Source organism: Hyperolius riggenbachi, chromosome 2 (assembly GCF_040937935.1).
Source record: "Hyperolius riggenbachi isolate aHypRig1 chromosome 2, aHypRig1.pri, whole genome shotgun sequence".
NCBI lineage: Eukaryota > Metazoa > Chordata > Amphibia > Anura > Hyperoliidae > Hyperolius > Hyperolius riggenbachi.
Genome location: NC_090647.1, coordinates 348,956,111 through 348,977,182, shown reverse-complemented (window position 1 = coordinate 348,977,182; position 21,072 = coordinate 348,956,111). Strand labels below are relative to the sequence as shown.

Genomic DNA, 21,072 nt, shown 5'->3' with positions numbered 1-21,072 from the left:
GACCTAGGTGATATCTCCTCTTAACCAAAAGTCACCATCATGCGTGCCCCACAAGGCTGCATCCTGTCAGTGACTGTCACCGATCCCATTCTCCCTTAACACAAACTAGAGAGCTACAGCGAACCATGTTAAGGTGATCAAATTTGCTGACGACACCACCATCTTTGGCCTTGCAACCAAGGATGATGAGCAGGCCTACCATCAGGAGGTTGACAGAATATGCCGTTGGTGCAGGGAGAACAGGGTGGTCCTTAGCACAGCCAAAACCGTAGAGATGATAGTTGACCTCAGGAAGCATGCACCCACCCCACTTCCAATGTACCCGCATATGCCTCCTGGTTACAACCATCTCCATTGACCTAGACTGGAAGGCAAACACTGCCTCCAACCAGAGGAAAGCCCAGCAGAGACTATTCTTCCTCCGCCAATTGAAGAAGCTTGGTATGGCCCAGGAACTGCTGACAAGCCTCTAAACCGCCAACTTCCACTGTCTAAGCTGTTCTCTGTTCCTCCATTCTGGTCTGGTATGCTGGCTCCTTTACCAGGGACACCATCATATCAGCTGAGAGGATCATCGGGAGACCCTCCCATCACTGGACCTCCTTCACAACTCCAGATTGCACACCAGGGCGTTGAGAATTGCCAATGACCTCTCACACCCTGGCCATTGCTTCTTCAGTCGGCTACCATCAGGACGCAGGCTTTGGGCCATCTTCACCAGAACTTAAAGGGACACTGTAGGGGGTCGGGGGAAAATGAGTTGAAAATGAGTCCCCCACAGACATCCTGTGCCCGCGCAGCCACTCACCGATGCTCCGTCCCCGCCTCCGGTTCACTTCTGGAATTTCAGACTTTAAAGTCTGAAAACCACTGCGCTGCGTTGCCATGTCTTTAATCCCGCTGATGTCACCAGGAACCTACTGCGCAGACACAGACCATACTGAGCTTGTGCTATACACTCCTGGTGGCGTCAGCGGGATCGAGGACACGGCAACGCAGGTGCAGTGGTTTTCAGACTTTAAAGTCTGAAATTCCAGAAGTGAACCGGAGGTGGGGCCGGAACATCGGTGGGTGGCTGAGCGGGCACAGGATGTCTGTGGGGGACCATAAGAAGCCCCGGGTAAGTTCAACTCATTTTCCCCCGACCCCCCATACAGTGTCCCTTTAAAGGTATTGAGACTCCTTCTTGCTCTCCGCTGTAAGCCTCTTGAACTCCCTCCATGTCCTCCCACCTCAAGTGCCTACTCACCTCACTCTCCCCCCCTCCTTAGGTTGAGGCCACAGAACCAATAGACTGTCTAATGAAAACATTGCTTTTGTAATGTATCTTGCTGACACTGCTGTACATTGTGTTTTGTTGTACTATTCATATTGTTGTTTTCTGTTTCTACTCTGAGCCATGTAAGTGCCAAACCCAATTCCGAGCAGGAAACAATCATGCTTGGTGAATAAATGATTAACTATGTTTTAAAATATCACGTAGGAGAAAAGTGAATTGAATAAGGGCCAATGTGTGTACATAGAAAAGGAATGAAAAGGGGATAAAAGGCAGAGTGGTCGTAAGTGGAACATATTCAAAATGTGTTATAGTTATCAGTGGGGTAATTATTATTATTTAGTTTTTATATAGCGCTGACATCTTCCACAGCGCTGTACAGAGTATATTGTTTTGTCACTAATCGTCCTTCAGAGGGGCTCACAATCTAATCCCTACCATAGTCATATGTCTAGTGTAGTGTAAGTATTGTAGTCTGTCTAGGGCCAATTTAGGAGAAAGCCAATTAACTTAGCTGTATGTTTTTGGGATGTGGGAGGAAACCGGAATACCCAGATGAAACCTACACAGATAGTACCCTGGCTGGGATTTGAACTGGGGACCCAGCGCTACAGAAAGACTTTGACAGAATGGCATTGGCTATATGGGCAAGCATATGGCATCCAACATGTATTATTACCAATGTGTTTATTACCATGTACCATGTATAACTGCCTTGGCAATGACATTGCATCATATAAACTAATTGTGATACAGCTGGGGACTTTGAGAAGAACTTGGTTGATAAAAAGTTTAAAAAAGCATATTCAATACCAAAAGCTTAAGTGAGTACAATTATCTGGGATGCATAAAAAGGGAATTAAACACATAAGACATTAGTCTTTTACTGCCTCTGTATAAATCCGTTTGGAATATGAAATATAGTTTTTGGGCATTATATTAAAAGCAACCAAATTAATCAATGAAATTAAAGGACTTGCTTTCAAAGAAAAGTAAAACAAACTAGGTTTATTTAGCTTGGAAAGGAGACAACTATGATGCAATCTAATGAACATGTATTAATAGGCCCAAGGGTTTAGTAAATGAGATATGTATGCAGGAAATTAGATTTTACCACCTGATTAGATGGGGTTTCTTCATGGAAAGAGTACTTATGATGTAGAACATTTTACCACAGGAAGTAGTTAAGGCATGTTCTGTGTTTGCATTTATCAAAGACTTGGATGCTTTCCATACTTTGAAAGAAATACACAGCTATAATTATTAGGTAGATGTTAGAAATACCTTGCTTTAGACATGTTGATAATATTTTACCTGTGTGGGTTCTCCTGCTACTAGATTAAGGTGCAGGGTGGCTCAAAAGGACTTGGACACATCTTTTCCCATACTAGATTTAGATATGTAGATAGTTTAACTGTACCCTTTCAAAATATGTATGCTTTTGAACCCTGACTCTGACAGTTCGCATTCATTGTTATCAGCAGCACAAAATTGAAAGATACAGTAGTTAAAATTTCAGCAGCTGTTGAATCTTTATTGTGAAATGCACCTAAAAGGTCATTTAAATACTTTCTGAGGACCTTATCCTGTGTAATGGAGAGGATAGTTAGCTAATGGGGGGGGGGGGGGGGTGTTCAAAAGCCAAAATAAAATCAAAAATAACCCCATATCGCATCAACACCCACCCTTACTCTGCCCCCCCCCCCCCCCCCTCAGCCAAATTTTTTGCCCTGGTTGGTTGACTTAGTGTTAGAAATCAACCAAAATGGCAGGGGCTAGGTAAGTGACATAATTTAGAACACCCAAAGGCTAACAATTGTATTTGATATTTATAACATCAGTAGTGTCCAGGAACTTCCCTGGTGAAATAAAGAGGGCCCACATACAAAACACCCACTTATCCATTCAAACGCCATTTTACAGACATATTGGAGACATTTAGTTCCTTTTATATGATTAAAAAAACATGGGTGTTCAATATAAATAAAGCCTCTGAATCAGGGGCCTAACTAGACTTAATAGGACCCCCCACCCTGGAAAAAGGATAGCATGAGGCCCCCTTTGTCCCCAAACCCTACAGAATTGGGAGCCAGCGAATGGCAACAGAGAGTGTTCTGCTGTGAAGCAGCCTCTGGAGGTAGGAAAAAATTACACATGTTCCTGCACACAGTTTTTGTGAGCAAACAGGGAGGTTTCTTTGCTATTTGGCTGCACTTGCGGTTGAAGAGAGGGAGGAGGAGGGCCCCCAAAGCCTCTGGGCCCCCCTGCGATGGCAGGTGTTGCAGGGGTGATTGCTACGCCCATGCTCTGAATGGCCACCTCTCTGCATGTAAGACTTACATGTGAATGAAACTGCAGTGGTCAGTGGCATCATTTCCCTCTGAAGGTCCACTGCTAGGGTCAGAATCATTGGAAAAGGCTGAATAGCACCAGCATGGCCACATGGCATTAATACTGCTGGTATTCCGCACATTTCATCTGAAATCCTGCATGATAGGCTTCAGTGATGTTATGGATGAAAAATGCCCTAAATCTAAACATTTGATTCTGTTCAGCAGAGCAGCCCTTGAACCAAACATATCTATCTCCAACCATTAAAATTGCTACCCCCTCCTGAGGTGGACACAACTGCTATGGAAATGCGTTTACAGTAAACTGCAATGACCTTTGCTGCTTCTGTTAAGGGAGCTCACAAAGAAATACTGTGCTCAACCAAAACTATTTCTAACCCCTTCAACATACTGTTACCTCATCAGGGCTCTCATACATTCTTATGATGGACCTTAAAGGGGCACTACAGCAAAAAACTGTAACATTTTAAATATGTACAAACATATACAAATAAAAAGTACATCTTTTCCAGAGTAAAATGAGCCATATTACTTTTCTCCTATGTTGCTGTCACTTACAGTAGGTAGTAGAAATCTGACAGAAGTGACAGGTTTTGGACTTGTCCATGTCTTCATAGGGGATTCTCAGGGATTTATTTATTTTCAAAAGCACTTAGTGAATGGCAGTTGCTCTGTCCAATTGCCAAAAAACTGTGTAGCGAACAGGGAAGCTGGCCAACATCATTGTTTAAAACCTTTTTAGAGAATATATCAAGAATAAAAGCCTTGTTGAGTATCCCCTATGAAGAGATGGACTAGTCCAAAACCTGTCACTTCTGTCAGATTTCTACTGCCTACTGTAAGTGACAGCAACATAGGAGAAAAGTAACTTATGGCTCATTTTACTATGGAAAAAAACGTACTTCTTATTTGTTTAGGTTTGCACATATTTTACATTTTACAATTTTTCACCATAGTGCCCCTTTAAGTGCTTCAAGATTGTTCTGTAGTATTAAAAGCCGAGCTAAAGTCCAGTAGGAGGATCCTGGCATACAAGTTTGGTTTGTCTAGGCGGTCATTCGTGAGCTCTAGGCAGATATTGATGGCATCATTGGTGGATCTATTTACTCTATAGGCATATTGGAACGGGTCCAGTAGTGGCAATGTGGAGAGCTTAAGGTGGGACAGGGCCAGTCTTTCAATGGTCTTCATGACTACAGATGTTTGGGCCATGGGCCTCTAGTTGTTTAGGTCGGAGATTTCCTGCTTTTTAGAGACAGGGATGATGGTAGACCTATTGATGCACACAGGAACTTTGTCCTCCAGAAGATGAGGTGAGGATGGGAGTGAGCTGCCATAAACAAGTTTTTGGGAAGGTTGGTGACACACTGTCCTGGCATTCAAAGTTGACAGGTGGCGCAGAACACTTGCTTCATGCACAACTGGAGGATGTGAGCCCAGACCTGGGATATTATCCTCAGTGGCTAAGGGGTGGGCGGATGACATTGCTAGACCCCCCAGTGCCTCAACTGGATTCTCAAACCTGCAGTAGAAATTACTGAGATCTTCAGCTGGCTTACTGCTTGGTGTTGCATGTTGTGGGGAGGGGGCTTATAGTTGGTGGCTTGAACCCTTTCCAAACAGCTTGTGGGTCATTCAAGGGGAGGTTGTGTCTCATCCTCTCAGCATACTCCTTACTGGCAACTCTCAGTTCCCATTTAAGGTTTTTCTTGCCATCCTGTAGTCCTCCTGGTTCCTGGACTTGTGCGCAGCTTCTTTGCTTTGTGGGAGGACCATGATTTATTGTTCCGGTAGACCTTGAAGGACTTGGTTGGAATACAAGAGTCCTCACAGAAGCTGATGTATGAGGAGACGTTGAATAACCCCTTATACAACACTGGCGCTTCCAGGGCCTTCCAGTCAGCACAATCAAAGCAGGCCTGAAGTTGGAGCTTAGCATTGCTTGACCATACTATGGTGGACTTATTAACTGGTTTTGATGAGGCGCCGTCTGTAGGTGGGCATCAGATGGATGAGGGAGTGGTCGGAAGAGCCTAGCGCTTCCCACGGAACAGCTTTTTTATGCATCTTTCAGGTAGCAATGGTCGAGTGTTTTCAAGTTCCTGGTGGGGCAGGCAACATGCTGGTGGAAAAGTGGCAGCTCCTGGCAGAGGTTGGCTCTATTGAAGTCTCTCCATTACAATGAACAGGGAGTTTAGAAGGGATGTCTCCCACTGCGTGATGGCAGGCCATGTTTGACCTCAGCATCAGGTGGTATACATCCCCACAACGACGTAGGAGAAGGGCTCCTTGGGCGAGTAATTCGGCCTTTAGTTGACAAGTAGTAGTTCAAGATCTGGGAAGCATTTCTTGGCTAGGACTAATTTATTGAGGGACGATGATGAGCTGATGAAAAACAGATGCCGCCTCCCTTCTTCTTCTCAGAGAGTGCAGTGTCATGGTCCGCCCTGTAAGGAAGGTGAAGAGCATCACTAGGCCCTCACTAGGGCACCTCCATGACTGTTCCTCTTCTGCTAGCCTGCACGGGACCCCTGGAGAGAGCCGGCAATTTGTTGGAGATGGCTGCAGACAGAGCTGAAAAGGAGTTTTCCACTACATGTTTCCCACTGGGGAAGCTGCGACTTAGTATAAGTGATGCATGGGAAGAGAGATGGCATGGGGGGAGTATTTCTGTATCTCATTTTCCAGGACAACCTTTTTCCCAAATCGATCCTACTATGCCACCGTTGCCATACAGGTCTCATCCACTAGAGGCTTCTGAAGGCAAATCCACTGTGAGCACAATAAATGTTTAAGATTGGTTGGTGTGCCCAAATATGATCCTTTGTATTTACATTTGGTAAAAATTATTGATTTCATGCTGGAAATCGGGTTTTGCTGCCAACACTCTCCAGATTGATGAGGTGGAGAGACCTCAGACTAGCTAAGCCTTAAAAGAAGAAATGGGAAATTGCAACCTAAATAGCTAAATCAACTATTTATAAAAAAAAAAAAAAAATAATGCTGTAGTGTGTCTTAAAACTTAACTAAAAAGATAAAGAGTAAGCAAGTTTTCAGCTTTGCAGCCTTCGTCAGGCTTCAATCCTGTTTGCTTGCAAGCTGATGGTACAGGCAGCTACAGTGGTACAGACCAATTTATAAATGTCTTTTCCACTATTAATCTGTCATTTGACATTTTGAAGCCATCCTTCAGGGCAGTGCCATGAAGATCATACATGCTGTGTCCGTTGGAATGAAAGTGTGTAGCAACTGGGAGTCCAGATTTGGTATCATTAATAGTGTGCTTGGGTCCATTCATACGTTGGTGCAGAGTTTGTCCAGTTTCTCCCACGTACATAACATTGGGGCATTTAGCACACATGGGGCTCGATTCACAAAGCGGTGCTAACCCAGTTAGCACGCCTAAAAGACTTTAGGCATGATAACCATTGCACCATGCTGGTGAAAAGCCAGTTTAGGCGTGATAAGTTTAGGCGTGATAAGTTTAGGTGTGATAAGTTTAGGCATGCTAAGTTTAGATAAGTTTAGATCGCTTGCAAAGTCCCGCACGCAAAGCAGTGCCATTAAACTTTATACAAAGTGCACCAGTCTTTGCTAGCGTAAAACTTTTGATCAGCTGTGCACTGCGGTGCTAACGCAGTTGGCGCTTAAACTTATCATGCCTAAACTTATCACACCTAAACTTATCATGTCTAAACTTATCACACCTAAACTTATCACACCTAAACTTATCATGCCTAAACTGAGTTTAGGCATGATCGGTGCTAACAGTTAGCACGCTGGTGAAAAGCCCTTTATCACGCCTAAACTCAGTTTAGGCATGATAAGTTTAGGTGTGATAAGTTTAGGTGTGATAAGTTTAGGCATGATAAGTTTAGGTGTGATAAGTTTAGGCATGATAAGTTTAAGCACCAACTGCGTTAACACCGCAGTGCACAGCTGATCAAAAGTTTTGCGCTAGCAAAGTCTGGTGCACTTCGCATAGAGTTTAATGGCGCTGCTTTGCATGCGGGACTTTGCGCGCTATCTACACTTATCTAAACTTATCACGCCTAAACTTATCACACCTAAACTTATCACACCTAAACTTATCACTCCTAGGGCTTGATTCACAAAGCGGTGTTAACCCAGTTAGCATGCCTAAAAGACTTTAGGCATGATAACCATTGCACCATGCTGGTGAAAAGCCAGTTTAGGCGTGATAAGTTTAGGTGTGATAAGTTTAGGTGTGATAAGTTTAGGCATGCTAAGTTTAGATAAGTTTAGATCGCTTGCAAAGTCCCGCACGCAAAGCAGCGCCATTAAACTTTATACAAAGTGCACCAGTCTTTGCTAGCGTAAAACTTTTGATCAGCTGTGCACTGCGGTGCTAACGCAGTTGGCGCTTAAACTTAGCATGCCTAAACTTATCACACCTAAACTTATCATGCCTAAACTTATCACACCTAAACTTATCACTCCTAAACTTATCATGCCTAAACTGAGTTTAGGCATGATAAAGGGCTTTTCACCAGGGTGCTAACTGTTAGCACCGCTTTGTGAATCGAGCCCCTAAACTGGCTTTTCACCAGTGTGGTGCAATGGTTATCACGCCTAAAGTCTTTTAGGTGTGATAACTGAGTTATCACCGCTTTGTGAATCAGGCCCTCGATCAGATATACCAGATTTGTGGATTCACAGGAAAATGTGCCTCGTATTCTGTACCCCTGTTGTGAACCTGGTATCGTTAGCATGTCAGTGGAGTAAATGGGCTCGATTCACAAAGCGGTGCTAACCCAGTTAGCATGCCTAAAAGACTTTAGGCATGATAACCATTGAACCATGCTGGTGAAAAGCCAGTTTAGGCGTGATAAGTTTAGGTGTGATAAGTTTAGGTGTGATAAGTTTAGGCATGCTAAGTTTAGATAAGTTTAGATCGCTTGCAAAGTCCCGCACGCAAAGCAGCGCCATTAAACTTTATACAAAGTGCACCAGTCTTTGCTAGCGTAAAACTTTTGATCAGCTGTGCACTGCGGTGCTAACGCAGTTGGCGCTTAAACTTAGCATGCCTAAACTTATCACACCTAAACTTATCATGCCTAAACTTATCACACCTAAACTTATCACACCTAAACTTATCATGCCTAAACTGAGTTTAGGCATGATAAAGGGCTTTTCACCAGGGTGCTAACTGTTAGCACCGCTTTGTGAATCAAGCCCAATGTGTCTGCAGGTCCCACACCTTTTTTGGTGGCAGGTTGATGTTCCGTTTTGTTGTGGCCTAACGATACCAGGTTCACAACAGGAGTATAAAGGCAGCTCTGAGCTGCGCGCGTCCTCCTAGGGAGACTGCCAGAAACAACACACTGACCCACATCTACAGGGGAGCCAGGGATGTGAACATGCTGATTCACATCTACAGGGGAGCTGGGGATGCGACTGACCAAAGAGGAAGAGGAAGCTTCCTCCAGCTGCTCCACACTATGGGCTCGATTCACAAAGCGGTGCTAACCCAGTAAAAGACTTTAGGCGTGATAACCATTGCACCACGCTGGTGAAAAGCCAGTTTAGGCGTGATAAGTTTAGGCGTGATAAGTTTAGATAAGTTTAGATCGCGCGTAAAGTCCCGCACGCAAAGCAGTGCCATTAAACTCTATGCGAAGTGCACCAGACTTGGCTAGCGCAAAACTTTTGATCAGCTGTGCCCTGCGGTGCTAACCCAGTTGGTGCTTAAACTTATCACGCCTAAACTTATCATGCCTAAACGTATCACGCCTAAACTGAGTTTAGGCGTGATAAGGGGCTTTTCACCAGCGTGCTAACTGTTAGCACCGCTTTGTGAATCAGGCCTAATGAGAGCTGCCTCCAGAGACAACACCAGATAAGTTTGTTGCACCTTGTTTTTTTCATTCACAATTTACATGATTGCTTTAAATACTACACTATATTGGGCTCTCGGTCTCTTATCTTCATTTTTCAAGTGTCTTCTACTACATTAGTGGGCACCTTTACAACAGTAAAAAAAATCCATAATAATCGTTACATGTGTTTGCTTATTAAAATCTTTTTTTTTATTTAATATATTTAAATATATTCATATATAATTCATGAATGAATAGGTGAAAAGTAGTACCTTTCCTAATGCTTTTATTCCCATTAGATCAACAAAACACACGCCACTCATGTCAATGATGACCGTATGGAAGTTTACAATTGGAGGAGCTGTGATGATAGGGTCTTCTATCTTTGCTGGGGATGACACTCCATTTGGAAGACTGAGTGGTATCTGAGAACCCACAGTTAGGGTATTGGATGCAACATAACTAATAGTACTGTTTGTTCCATTCACTGTACTGTTGTTGTTGGAATCAATAGGAGGGGCTCCATCAAAGTCTTCCTGAAGTTCTTGTAGTGACAAAGTCTGAAATTTAAACATAAAGTTAACTCTAGATTTACGAAGGTTATAATTATATACTGAAGATAATTTGTCCAATGAGAACTCTTTTAAATAATATCAATAATAGTCCATTTGTTTAATATCGGTAAACAGATGGCAAAGCATAAAACCATATGGACAACTGGTCAGTTATCGCTCATAACAGCTCCAGAACCACTGATCAATCAATTTAAAATGATGCTAGTGCAGTGCACATGGATCTTCCTCAGGGACTGTCAGTATATTACTGATAGCGTATTCTATACTGGAAAAGATGGTCGATGAAATGCAAATAATTCTGGATAATTGGAACGTTTACCCTGGGCATTAAGTCTGGCTACTTCCTGCTTTTTTATATTGTTTCACATTTTTGCTGAAATTAAATCTACCCTTATGACTGTAAAATTCATAATGTCTGCATCAGCATACATATCTGTTTTTCCCATATCTCTTCTGAAGCTTTGGTCCTGAATGGCAGAACCGTATTCCCTCCATCTCCCTAGAACTGTCTGCTGATACTGAAGAGGAGCAAGATGTACTCAATACTGTGTCTGAGGATTTAAGGTTGTCCAAGGCATGCTTAATTTCTTCATTCACTGGAAGGGGTATGGTTCTGAAAATCCTGCAATACTGAGAAGTATCTACTAGAGTTGGGCCGAACGGTTCGCCTGCGAACGGTTCCATGCGAACTTCCGTGGTTCGCGTTCGCGTCCCGTAGGCGAACGTTTGCGGAAGTTCGGTTCGCCCCATAATGCACCATGGAGGGTCAACTTTGACCCTCTACATCACAGTCAGCAGGCCCAGTGTAGCCAATTAGGCTACACTAGCCCCTGGAGCCCCACCCCCCTTATATAAGGCAGGCAGCGGCGGCCATTACGGTCACTCGTGTGCCTGCATTAGTGAGAGTAGGGCGAGCTGCTGCAGACTGTCTCTCATAGGGAAAGATTAGTTAGGCTTAGCTTGTTCCTGGCTGCATACCTGTTCTGTGAACCCACCACTGCATACCTGTACTGTGAACCCACCACTGCATACCTGTTCAGTGAACCTGCCACTGCATACCTGTTCTGTGAACCCACCACTGCATACCTGTTCTGTGAACCCACCACTGCATACCTGTTCAGTGAACCTGCCACTGCATACCTGTTCAGTGAACCCACCACTGCATACCTGTTAAGTGAACCTGACACTGCATACCTGTTTAGTGAACCCACCACTGCATACCTGTTCTGTGAACCCGCCACTGCATACCTGTTCAGTGAACCCACCACTGCATACCTGTTCTGTGAACCCACCACTGCATACCTGTTCTGTGAACCCACCACTGCATACCTGTTCTGTGAACCCACCACTGCATACCTGTACTGTGAACTCACCACTGCATACCTGTTCAGTGAACCCACCACTGCATACCTGTTCAGTGAACCCACCACTGCATACCTGTTCAGTGAACCCACCACTGCATACCTGTTCAGTGAACCTGCCACTGCATACCTGTTCTGTGAACCCGCCACTGTATACCTGTTCTGTTCAGTTAACCCACCACTGCATACCTGTTCTGTTCAGTGAACCCGCCACTGCATACCTGTTCTCGCCATGGTGCGCACCAGTCCAGCACGGCCGTCACTACACAAACAGCTGTTTGCGGTGCGTTACACGGTGAGTTTGGTGTGTCAGTGTGAAGCAGTACCTTAATTACATTACCTGATTGATGTATACACATGCAAGATGTTTTAAAGCACTTTAGGCCTGTCATTTAGCATTCAATGTGATTTCTGCCCTTAAAACGCTGCTTTGCGTCAAATCCAGATTTTTCCCCGGGACTTTTGGCTTGTATCCCACTCCTCCACCTGGGGGTCCAGGTGTTAGACCCCTTGAAACATCTTTTCCATCACTTTTGTGGCCTGCATAATTTTTTTTTTTTCAAAGTTCGCATCCCCATTGAAGTCTATTGCGGTTTGCGAACTTTTACGCGAACCGAACCTTCCGCGGAAGTTCGCGAACCTAAAATCAGAGGTTCGGCCCAACTCTAGTATCTACACATCCTGTAGCTGGTTAAGGAACTGCATCAATTGGTAGTACAGCTTTTGTCCTAAACCCATCTTCAATAAGCATGATCCTCTATTTTCTACTTTTACACTTTTACAATCCCTGTGTATCTCTGTTTTGACCTGCGGACTAGCTTAATAGTGCTTGAGCAATTGGATCCTCATCATTGACATTCTTTCTAATTCTTTACTAGTAAAACTTTGGCAACTGACCCCAGTCTGTCCTTGGAGTTACAGACTCACCTTGCTCTTCATGAACACAGATCCCCGCTGCCTTCTTACTTCTTCTGCCTCATGCTTCTTCAGGAACTTTTTCTTGGCTAGATAAGCTTTATTAGGGTCTAACCCAGTCTGGTGGTACAGAAAACAACAATAAAAAAATCATCACACCATTAACTAACATGATTAAATACAGATTCAACCGAGGCCCCTTTTACACTTAATCAGTTGCACACTAACACATACCAACGCATTAAGTGTAAAAGGACCCTGACACTTTGGATCGAACTGGATAGAATAGACAGTTAAAAACATAACACATTCAAACATTTATCTCTAGCATGTGAGAAATGTGCAGGTATTTGTGAGATAGCTTGAGCTTACTTTTTACAGTCTGCAACTTATTAAAATGTGCAAGTCTGCCAGCAATGTAGTTTGTTGCTGAATACATGAGCACACAGGGGAGGAGTATAACAGTATAAACAGTAGGTGTGTGTGTGTGTGTGTGTGTGTGTGTGTGTGTGTGTGTGTGTCTGTACGTGTGTGTGTGTGTGTGTGTCTGTACGTGTGTGTGTGTGTGTGTGTGTGTGTGTGTGTGTGTGTGTGTGTGTGTGTGTGTGTGTGTGTGTGTGTCTGTACGTGTGTGTGTGTGTGTCTGTACGTGTGTGTGTGTTTGTACGTGTACGTGTGTGTGTGTGTGTGTGTTTGTATGTGTATGTGTGTGTGTTTGTATGTGTACGTGTGTGTGTGTTTGTACGTGTACGCGTGCGCGCGCGCGTGTGTGTGTGTGTGTGTGTGTGTGTGTGTGGTAATTGAGTATGTGTAAAAACAACCAAGTAGCCCTTGTGGGAAATTGCTTGTTAGTGGGTGCCAAAAATGGCCAGGCCTAAATCTGATAAATGTAATGTGCCAAAGTGCTGTTGTCCCCACAAGTGTCACATCTTTCCAGTGCCATACATAATGAATCACAGCTTAGCTTTCTTTCTCCCGTAATACTGTCCACATCTCTCCAGACACCCCCATATTCTGTAGCCTTCTCCTGGTACTCTCCCTAGTGTTTCCAGTGTCCCTAACACCTGCAGCAGCTCCCCAGTCCCCACACCTTTTCAATGTGTCATACATTTTGTAGGGGCACCTGTAATGTGTTCCCAGTTTGTACTATGCAAATACTGACAGAGTCTGGAATTATACTGCCAGCAGAGATTGGGAACCACACTGACTGTTGACAGAGACTAAAGGAAAATACTGACAAGTGACAGAGACAGATTGGGCAACACGTTACTGCTGTAAATATACTGTAAGAACCCCATACAACTGGCATTGATCACTGACAGTGATGATCAAATTCTAACCAAATATGGATATTAACAATACATTTCCAATGGCGTGTACTGTAGATATTACCAACCGAAGGTATCAATAACATATACAGTAGTTATTAACAGCAACAAGCAGATATCAATGACAGGCAGATATTACCAACAGAAGGCAGATGTCAATGACATGCAAATATTTCTGATAACAGGCAAATATGAATGAAATGCAGATATTACTAACAACATGCAGATATCAATGGCATGCAGATATTACCAATGAGAGGCAGATATTGTCAATAAACTAGAAAATATCAGTGACATGCTAATAATGTCAACAACAGATATTGCAAATGACAGTCAGATATCAGTGACATGCAGATAATATGAACGTCAAGCACATATCAGTGAAAAATAGCAATCAGTGACATGCAGGCATTAACAACAGAAATGGGAAATTAAATTAAGCAGTTTCTTTTGGTTTACACTGAGAGGAAACTCCCCTGGGCTGAACAGGAACTTTGCACAAAACTGATCAAATTCAGAAGCCTAACGATTGATAACTATCCAAATTATTGATTAATCACCTGTCAGGTAATTCATCAATAATTTACTGGCTGCAAAGTTCCAGTTCTGCGTATGGTAATTCTGCTTCCTGTAGAGAAAGAAAAACACCTAAAGATAACTTTAAGCTCATCTATAATCACAAAGGATAGAGACAAATTCTCACACTCCATTAAAAGACACATTCCCAGTGACATGAAGATTATTTGTGGCAGGCAAATTAAATGACAGGAAGATTGTAGTAATCAGCAGGTTCTAGTGATATGCAGAAACCAGTGACAAGCAGTTCAGTATGAGACACATGACAGTTGGTTGATAGAGCAGACAGCACAGACAGTGTGGATGTTTTGGACAGAGCTAAAGTCTTCTGGGGTCTCTTGGGGAATGGGAAGAGAGAAATAGAGAGGATATCTAGGGGAGAGAGAAAAGACCACATGAGTGAGTGAGGGCTAATGAGTGCTTGGACAGGTAAGTACGAAGTGCAGGTTGACTGAGAGTACTGGGTGGGAGGAAGGGAGCAACAGCTGAGTGAGGGTCCTGGGTGGGTGGATACAGAGTAAGGGCTGATTGAGGATGCTGGGTGAGTTAGAGAGAGCGAGAACTGAGTGAGGGTGCTGGGCAGCTGAGAGAGGAAGGGCTAAATGAGGGTGTTTCTGGACAGTGTGAAATTTGAGAGTGTTGAGTAAGGCTGGCTGAGGATGCTGGATGGACACAGAAAGGGTGAGGGTGCTGGTGGGTGAGGAGACATGAGGCAGACTGAGCATGCTGCGCAGAGAGGCATAAGGCTTGCTGGTGGTGCGGGGTGGGTGAGGAGAAGTGAGGCTGGCTGTGGAAACTGGGTGGGTAGGTAGAAGTGTGGTTGCTGGATGGGTGGGGAGAAGTGAGGCTAGTTTAGGGTGCTGGGTGGGTTGGAAAAAAGATTGGTTAAGGGTGATGATGGGTGGGGCACAACAAAGTGCTGTTGGAGGTGACTACAGAGCAAGCCCATGACTAGCAGTACACAGCTTACTCTGAAGAATATTTTGGCCCCACCCTGGGGTGCAGCTAAGGTTTTTGTGGCCCCAAGCAGACTGTAGGCTGAGGCCCCAAGCCGAAAAATGGGTGTGATTATTGCACGGGAAAGTGGGCGTGGCCATGACATGTGGGTGGGGCCAGGGAGTGGCCATGACATGTGGGTGGAGCCAACTGCATGATGCTTACATGTCATTATAGACAAAAAAAATGTCAATGTAGAAAGAGGTAGACTTTACACCCCCCCCCCCCCCCAAGGAAGGAGGGTGACATTGCCTGGAAGGGGAGGAGGATGACACTAGGTGGGGAGGAGGTTAACACTGACTGGGTTTGGAGGTGGGTGATACTAATGGGGTGTGGAGGAGGGTGACAAACACTAAGTGGGGAGGAGAGTAATAGGTAGGTGTCCCAGTATAGGTGTAGGTAGGTGCCCCCGTAGAAAGCTAGGCGTAGGTAGGTGCCCCCATAGGTAGCTAGGCGTAGGTAGGTGCCCCATAGGTAGCTAGGCGTAGGTAGATGCCCCCATAGGTAGCTAGGCGTAGGTAGGTGCCCCATAGGTAGCTAGGCGTAGGTAGGTGCCCCATAGGTAGCTAGGCGTAGGTAGGTGCCCCATAGGTAGCTAGGCATAGGTAGGTGCCCCATAGGTAGCTAGGTGTAGGTAGGTGCCCCATAGGTAGCTAGGTGTAGGTAGGTGCCCCCATAGGTAGCTAGGCATAGGTAGGTGCCCCATATAGCTAGGCATAGGTAGGTGCCCCCATAGGTAGCCAGGCATAGGTAGGCGCCCCCATAGGTAGCTAGGAGTAGGTAGGTGCCCCCGTAGGTAGCTAGGCGTAGGTAGGTGCCCCATAGGTAGCTAGGCGTAGGTAGGTGCCCCATAGGTAGCTAGGCGTAGGTAGGTGCCCCCATAGGTAGCTAGACGTAGGTAGGTGCCCCATAGGTAGCTAGGCGTAGGTAGGTGCCCCATAGGTAGCTAGGCGTAGGTAGGTGCCCCATAGGTAGCTAGGCATAGGTAGGTGCCCCATAGGTAGCTAGGTGTAGGTAGGTGCCCCATAGGTAGCTAGGCATAGGTAGGTGCCCCCATAGGTAGCTAGGCATAGGTAGGTGCCCCATAGATAGCTAGGCATAGGTAGGTGCCCCATAGGTAGCTAGGCATAGGTAGGTGCCCCCATAGGTAGCTAGGAGTAGGTAGGTGCCGCCGTAGGTAGCTAAGCGTAAGTAGGTGCCCCCATAGATAGCTAGGTGCCCCCATAGGTAGCTAGGCATAAATAGGTGCCCCCATAGGTAGGTGCTCCCATAGGTAGCTAGGCGTAAGTAGGTGCCCCCATAGATAGTTAGGTGCCCCCATAGGTAGCTAGGCATAGGTAGGTGCCCCCATGGGGGGGGGGGGGGTTAGGCATATGGATGCCTTCATCCCCTGCCAGAAAAGAAGAAAAATAAACTTAAAACTGGACTTAGTTATCCCTTTTTTACTTGGCTTCTTTTTAAGTTGAAAGATGATGAGCTATTTTGTAGACTTCTCTTGAGAGAAAACTCATGAGCAAAAGTTTACTGAATCAGGGCCAGTGGTTCCAAAATCAATCATTTAACCTTAAGGATGTATAATTAATTTTATCGAGTACCTTGAAATTTAATTAGAAATTCTAATTGCATGATTACTGAATCCTACTGTCTGAAAAGATTCAGCTTTGGATAAGATAACACTGTAGTTGCATAAGTAGCTTTTACACTTCAGTAAAGGAAATTATGCAACTGTCAGCCTAATCACATAATCCTCCATGACGGGTCATACAAGGACTAAGTAGACACATCTGGGTGAGGTGTAGCATAAGCCAGCACTCTAAAAAGTACATGTGCTGCTTGCATTGGTATTCCTTTCCTTTGCTAACAAGACTGCCTCCCCCTATATCAGCAACTAGTGAGTTTTGCACCAGATGTTTGACTGCTCAGAGAAGCACTTTCTTTGTGTACGTGTAAGTGACATACAGTCAATATTTATGTCAATTACAATGGTTTATTTTGTTAAATGCATTGGCTTTTTCATATAGTAATCATGGCTGTGCAGGGGCGTAGCTACATTTCAATGGGCCCCATAGCAAATTTTGTGGTTGTACATACTAGTGGTGGCTGGATAGTGTAATGGTTAAGGGCTCTGCCTCTGACACAGGAGACCTGGGTTCGAATCTCGGCTCTGCCTGTTCAGTAAGCCAGCACCTATTCAGTAGGAGACCTTCGGCAAGTCTCCCTAACACTGCTACTGCCTATAGAGTGCATCCTAGTGGCTGCAGCTCTGGCGCTTTGAGTCCGCCAGAGCTGCGCAATATAAATGTTTTGTTTGTTTGTTACTGGAGGTAGCAAGGATCAGCACACACTGCAGCTAGTATAGTATCAGTACAGGCACAGAGTAACAGCTTATACTGTACATACTGGAGGTAGGAGAGCTCAGCAAGCACTGCAGCTAGTTTACTGTCATTACAGGCACAGAGTAACAGCTTATCCTTTACATACTGGAGGTAGCAGAGATCAGCACACACTGCAGCTAGTTTACTATCAGTACAAGCACAGGGTAACAGCTTATACTGTACATACTGGAGGTAGCAGAGATCAGCACATGCTTCAGCTAGTTTACTATCAGTACAGGCACAGAGTGACCGCTAATACTGTTCATAATGGAGGTAGCAGAGATCAGCACACACTGCAGGTAGTATACTATCAGTACAGGCACAGAGTAACCACTTATACTGTGTAGATACCAGAGGCAGCAGAGATCAGTACACGCTGCAGATAGTTTACCATCAATACAGGCACAGAGTAACAGCTTATACTGGAGGCGGCAGAGATCAGCACACACTGCAGCTGGTTTACTATTAGTATAGGCACAGAGTAACAGCCTATACTGTATATACTGGAGGTAGCAGAGTTCAGCAAACGTTAGATCAGTACACGTTGTAGCTAGTTTACTATCAGTATAGGCACAGAGTAACAGCTTATACTGTATATAACGGAGGTAGCAGAGATAAACACACACTGCAGCTAGTATACTATCAGTACAGGCATAGAGTATCACCTTCTACTGTACATACTGGAGGTGGCAGGAATAGCAGCTAGATCTGTGCCCCCTGCCCCTCCCCCCCTTCCTTCACAGTATAATAGCTAGATGTGTACTCTAATACTCCCTCCCCTATACACATTATAGTAACTAGATATGTACCTTCTCCCCTCCCCCTAGTTTTTATAACTAAATATGTCCCCTCATCCCCCCCCAACACACACAGTGTAATAGCTAGATGTGTCCCAGCCCCCTCCGCAGTATAACACACAGGCAGGCAGCACACTCACCTCCTCCTTGTTCCAGGGGCTGCAGGTCCTGTCTCTCTCCTCTGTAGTGTAGCTCTGTCTGCACTTCCTGCTTCTGACATTGGGCACTAGAGCCCAAACAGAGGAGTAGGAAGTGCAGAGTAGCTACACTACAGAGGAGACTGACGGACCTGCATCACCTGGAGCAATGGTGAGGTGAGTGAGTGCCTGCCTGCTGGTGCCTATTACCACTGCTGCTAATGGTAGAGCTGCAGCTGTCAGTCTGTCAATGTAAATTCCATCCACAGGCTGCCAGCTGCAGCTCTCCCACTAGCAGCAGTGGGAATAGGCTGATAGCCACGGACCCGCTAGTCTCCCTGTCAGCCACACGTCAGGACCAGGTGGACCAAGCCAGGGGCTCCTACAGCACTTCAGCAGGCAGCCTCTTCCAATCCGGCCAGGACGCCACTCCTCCTTCCTCCCTGGCCGGAACTGTAAAGTAATTGTCGGGTCTGGCAGTCGGCCAGGGAGGTATCATTAGTTTTGGGGTAGTGCGAGTAAGTTAGTAGTGCATGCTACAGCAGTAGCATGCCTACTTTGAAAATTTTACTTGCGCTACTACCTTAAGCTGTGCTGCTTGAGCAGTGTAGTTTAGTGAATCAACCCCTACTGATTTGTATTGCTCTAGCTGGGAGTTAGCATTCAATTTAGAGGTGGTGGGGGTGAGTTCCCTGGAGGTGAGAGGTCCAGGGCTTGCCCACACTTCCCTCTAGGTATCGCATGGTGGTTTGGGGGCCCCAGCTAGTGAGAGACCTGCGGCCCCCGGCTGTCGTGCGGACCAGTGTTTGTTATTTTAAATTTCTTTTTTTGCAGCTTCCAGTGTGCGGTTGACCGGTGATTGGTTAGGGAGGGGACCGTGTGGGAGATGTGCCTACATGGGGCGTCCCTGTAAAACTATGCAATCCATGATTGCATCCAACCGAAGCCTCCCACATGAATGCTAATTTAGGCAATTCCTGCTAGATTTGGTACAGCAGGCAGAGGGTGTATAGCAGTACACCTGATTGGCTGACTGGCGCCTGCTGGCCAGATAAAGCCAGGATATTGCTCTAGCTGGGAGTTAGCAATTGTGTTTGTTGCAGTTAGCATTCAATTTAGAGGTGGTGGGGGTGAGTTCCCTGGAGGTGAGAGGTCCAGGGCTTGCCCACACTTCCCTCTAGGTATCGCATGGTGGTTTGGGAGCCCCAGCTAGTGAGAGAGACCTGGGGCCCCCGGCTCTTGTGCGGACCAGTGTTTGTGATTTTAAATTTCTTTTTTGCAGCTTCCAGGATGTGGTTGACAGGTGAGTGGTTAGGGAGGGGGCCGTGTGGGGAATGTGCCTACACAGGGCGTCCCTGTAAAACGATGCAATCCACGATTGCATCCAACCGAAGCTTCCCACCTGAATGCTAATTTATGCAATTCCTGCTGGATTTGGTACAGCAGGCAAATGGTGTAGAACAGTACACCTAATTGGCTGACTGGCGCCTGCTGGCCAGATAAAGGCAGGAGATTGCTCTTGCTGGGAGTTATCAATTGTGTTTGTTGATTTGTATGTGAGCCGGATGTAGCCATCAAAAGAGCCACATCTGGCTCCCAAGCCATAGGTTCCCTACCCCTGATCTAGATGGTGGCTTCTGCATACAGGACTGGGAAACATGGCTGGAGTAGGATGTCAAAGAAAGTTACCTAATTAATTGGTGAAGAATTATTATTTAGTATTTATATATCGCTGACATCTTCCGCAGCATTGCACAGAGTATATCGTCTTGTCCCTTTACTGTCCCTCTTGTCCCTCAGAGGGGCTCACAATCTGATCCCTACCATAGTCATATATCTATGTATGTATTTTGTAGTGTATGTATCCTAGACTAGGACCAATTTTAGGGGGAAGCCCATTAACTTATCTGTATGTTTTTGGAATGTGGGAGTAAACCAGAGTGCCCAGGAAGGAAACCCATGCGGACACAGGGACAACATCTGTACAGATAGTGCCCTGGCTGGGATTTGAACCGGGGACCCAGCGCTGCAAAGCGAGAGTGCTAACGACTACAACACCGTGCTGTGCAGGTATGGATTGTGCTATTGCTGGCACCAGAAAATGGCATGACTACAAATAATGTAATGCAGTATGGATATAGAAAATATATGGAAAATATGTTACCTTCTTTATGACTTTCTGCCGAAATATTTCTGAATTGGCAAAGTATAATGGAGAGCAGTAATTGACGATCTGAATGCCATCAATGGAATTAACCTTTAAATCAAACAGTAAATGTAAAGAGATGAGATTTATTTAAAAAAGTGGCAAAAAATGTAATGCAGAAAAAGTTATATGGGTAGTAATAACAAGATATGTAGGGGTGGCTGTGCCAAAGGATGACAATGTTGACAAATTTAATTTTAACAAACTGAAGTTTTCAAAGAAATACTTATTTTGTACTCTACCTTGCTGTATGCTTTAGGATTCTTGTATATATCACTGGAGGCAATCTGACCCAATGCTGAACCATTTCGACTAAAAAAAGAGAAAAAGGATAGAATG

At 45.1% G+C, this 21,072-nt stretch overlaps 1 protein-coding gene across 2 annotated transcripts in view; it reads right to left on the bottom strand.

Annotated features, from left to right (window-relative positions):
* Positions 1-21,072, bottom strand: part of SLC26A9 (solute carrier family 26 member 9) — a 103,214-nt gene that overhangs the window by 20,345 nt on the left and 61,797 nt on the right. The window contains exons 14-17 of one of the 2 annotated variants that reach the window (XM_068265546.1): positions 20,976-21,045; positions 20,692-20,784; positions 12,331-12,438; positions 9,740-10,027 (exon numbers count right to left, since the gene is read on the bottom strand). In XM_068265546.1, coding sequence (XP_068121647.1) covers positions 9,740-10,027; positions 12,331-12,438; positions 20,692-20,784; positions 20,976-21,045 — 559 coding nt within the window. The remainder of the gene's footprint in view (positions 1-9,739; positions 10,028-12,330; positions 12,439-20,691; positions 20,785-20,975; positions 21,046-21,072) is intronic. The other variant, XM_068265547.1, reaches the window with a different exon arrangement.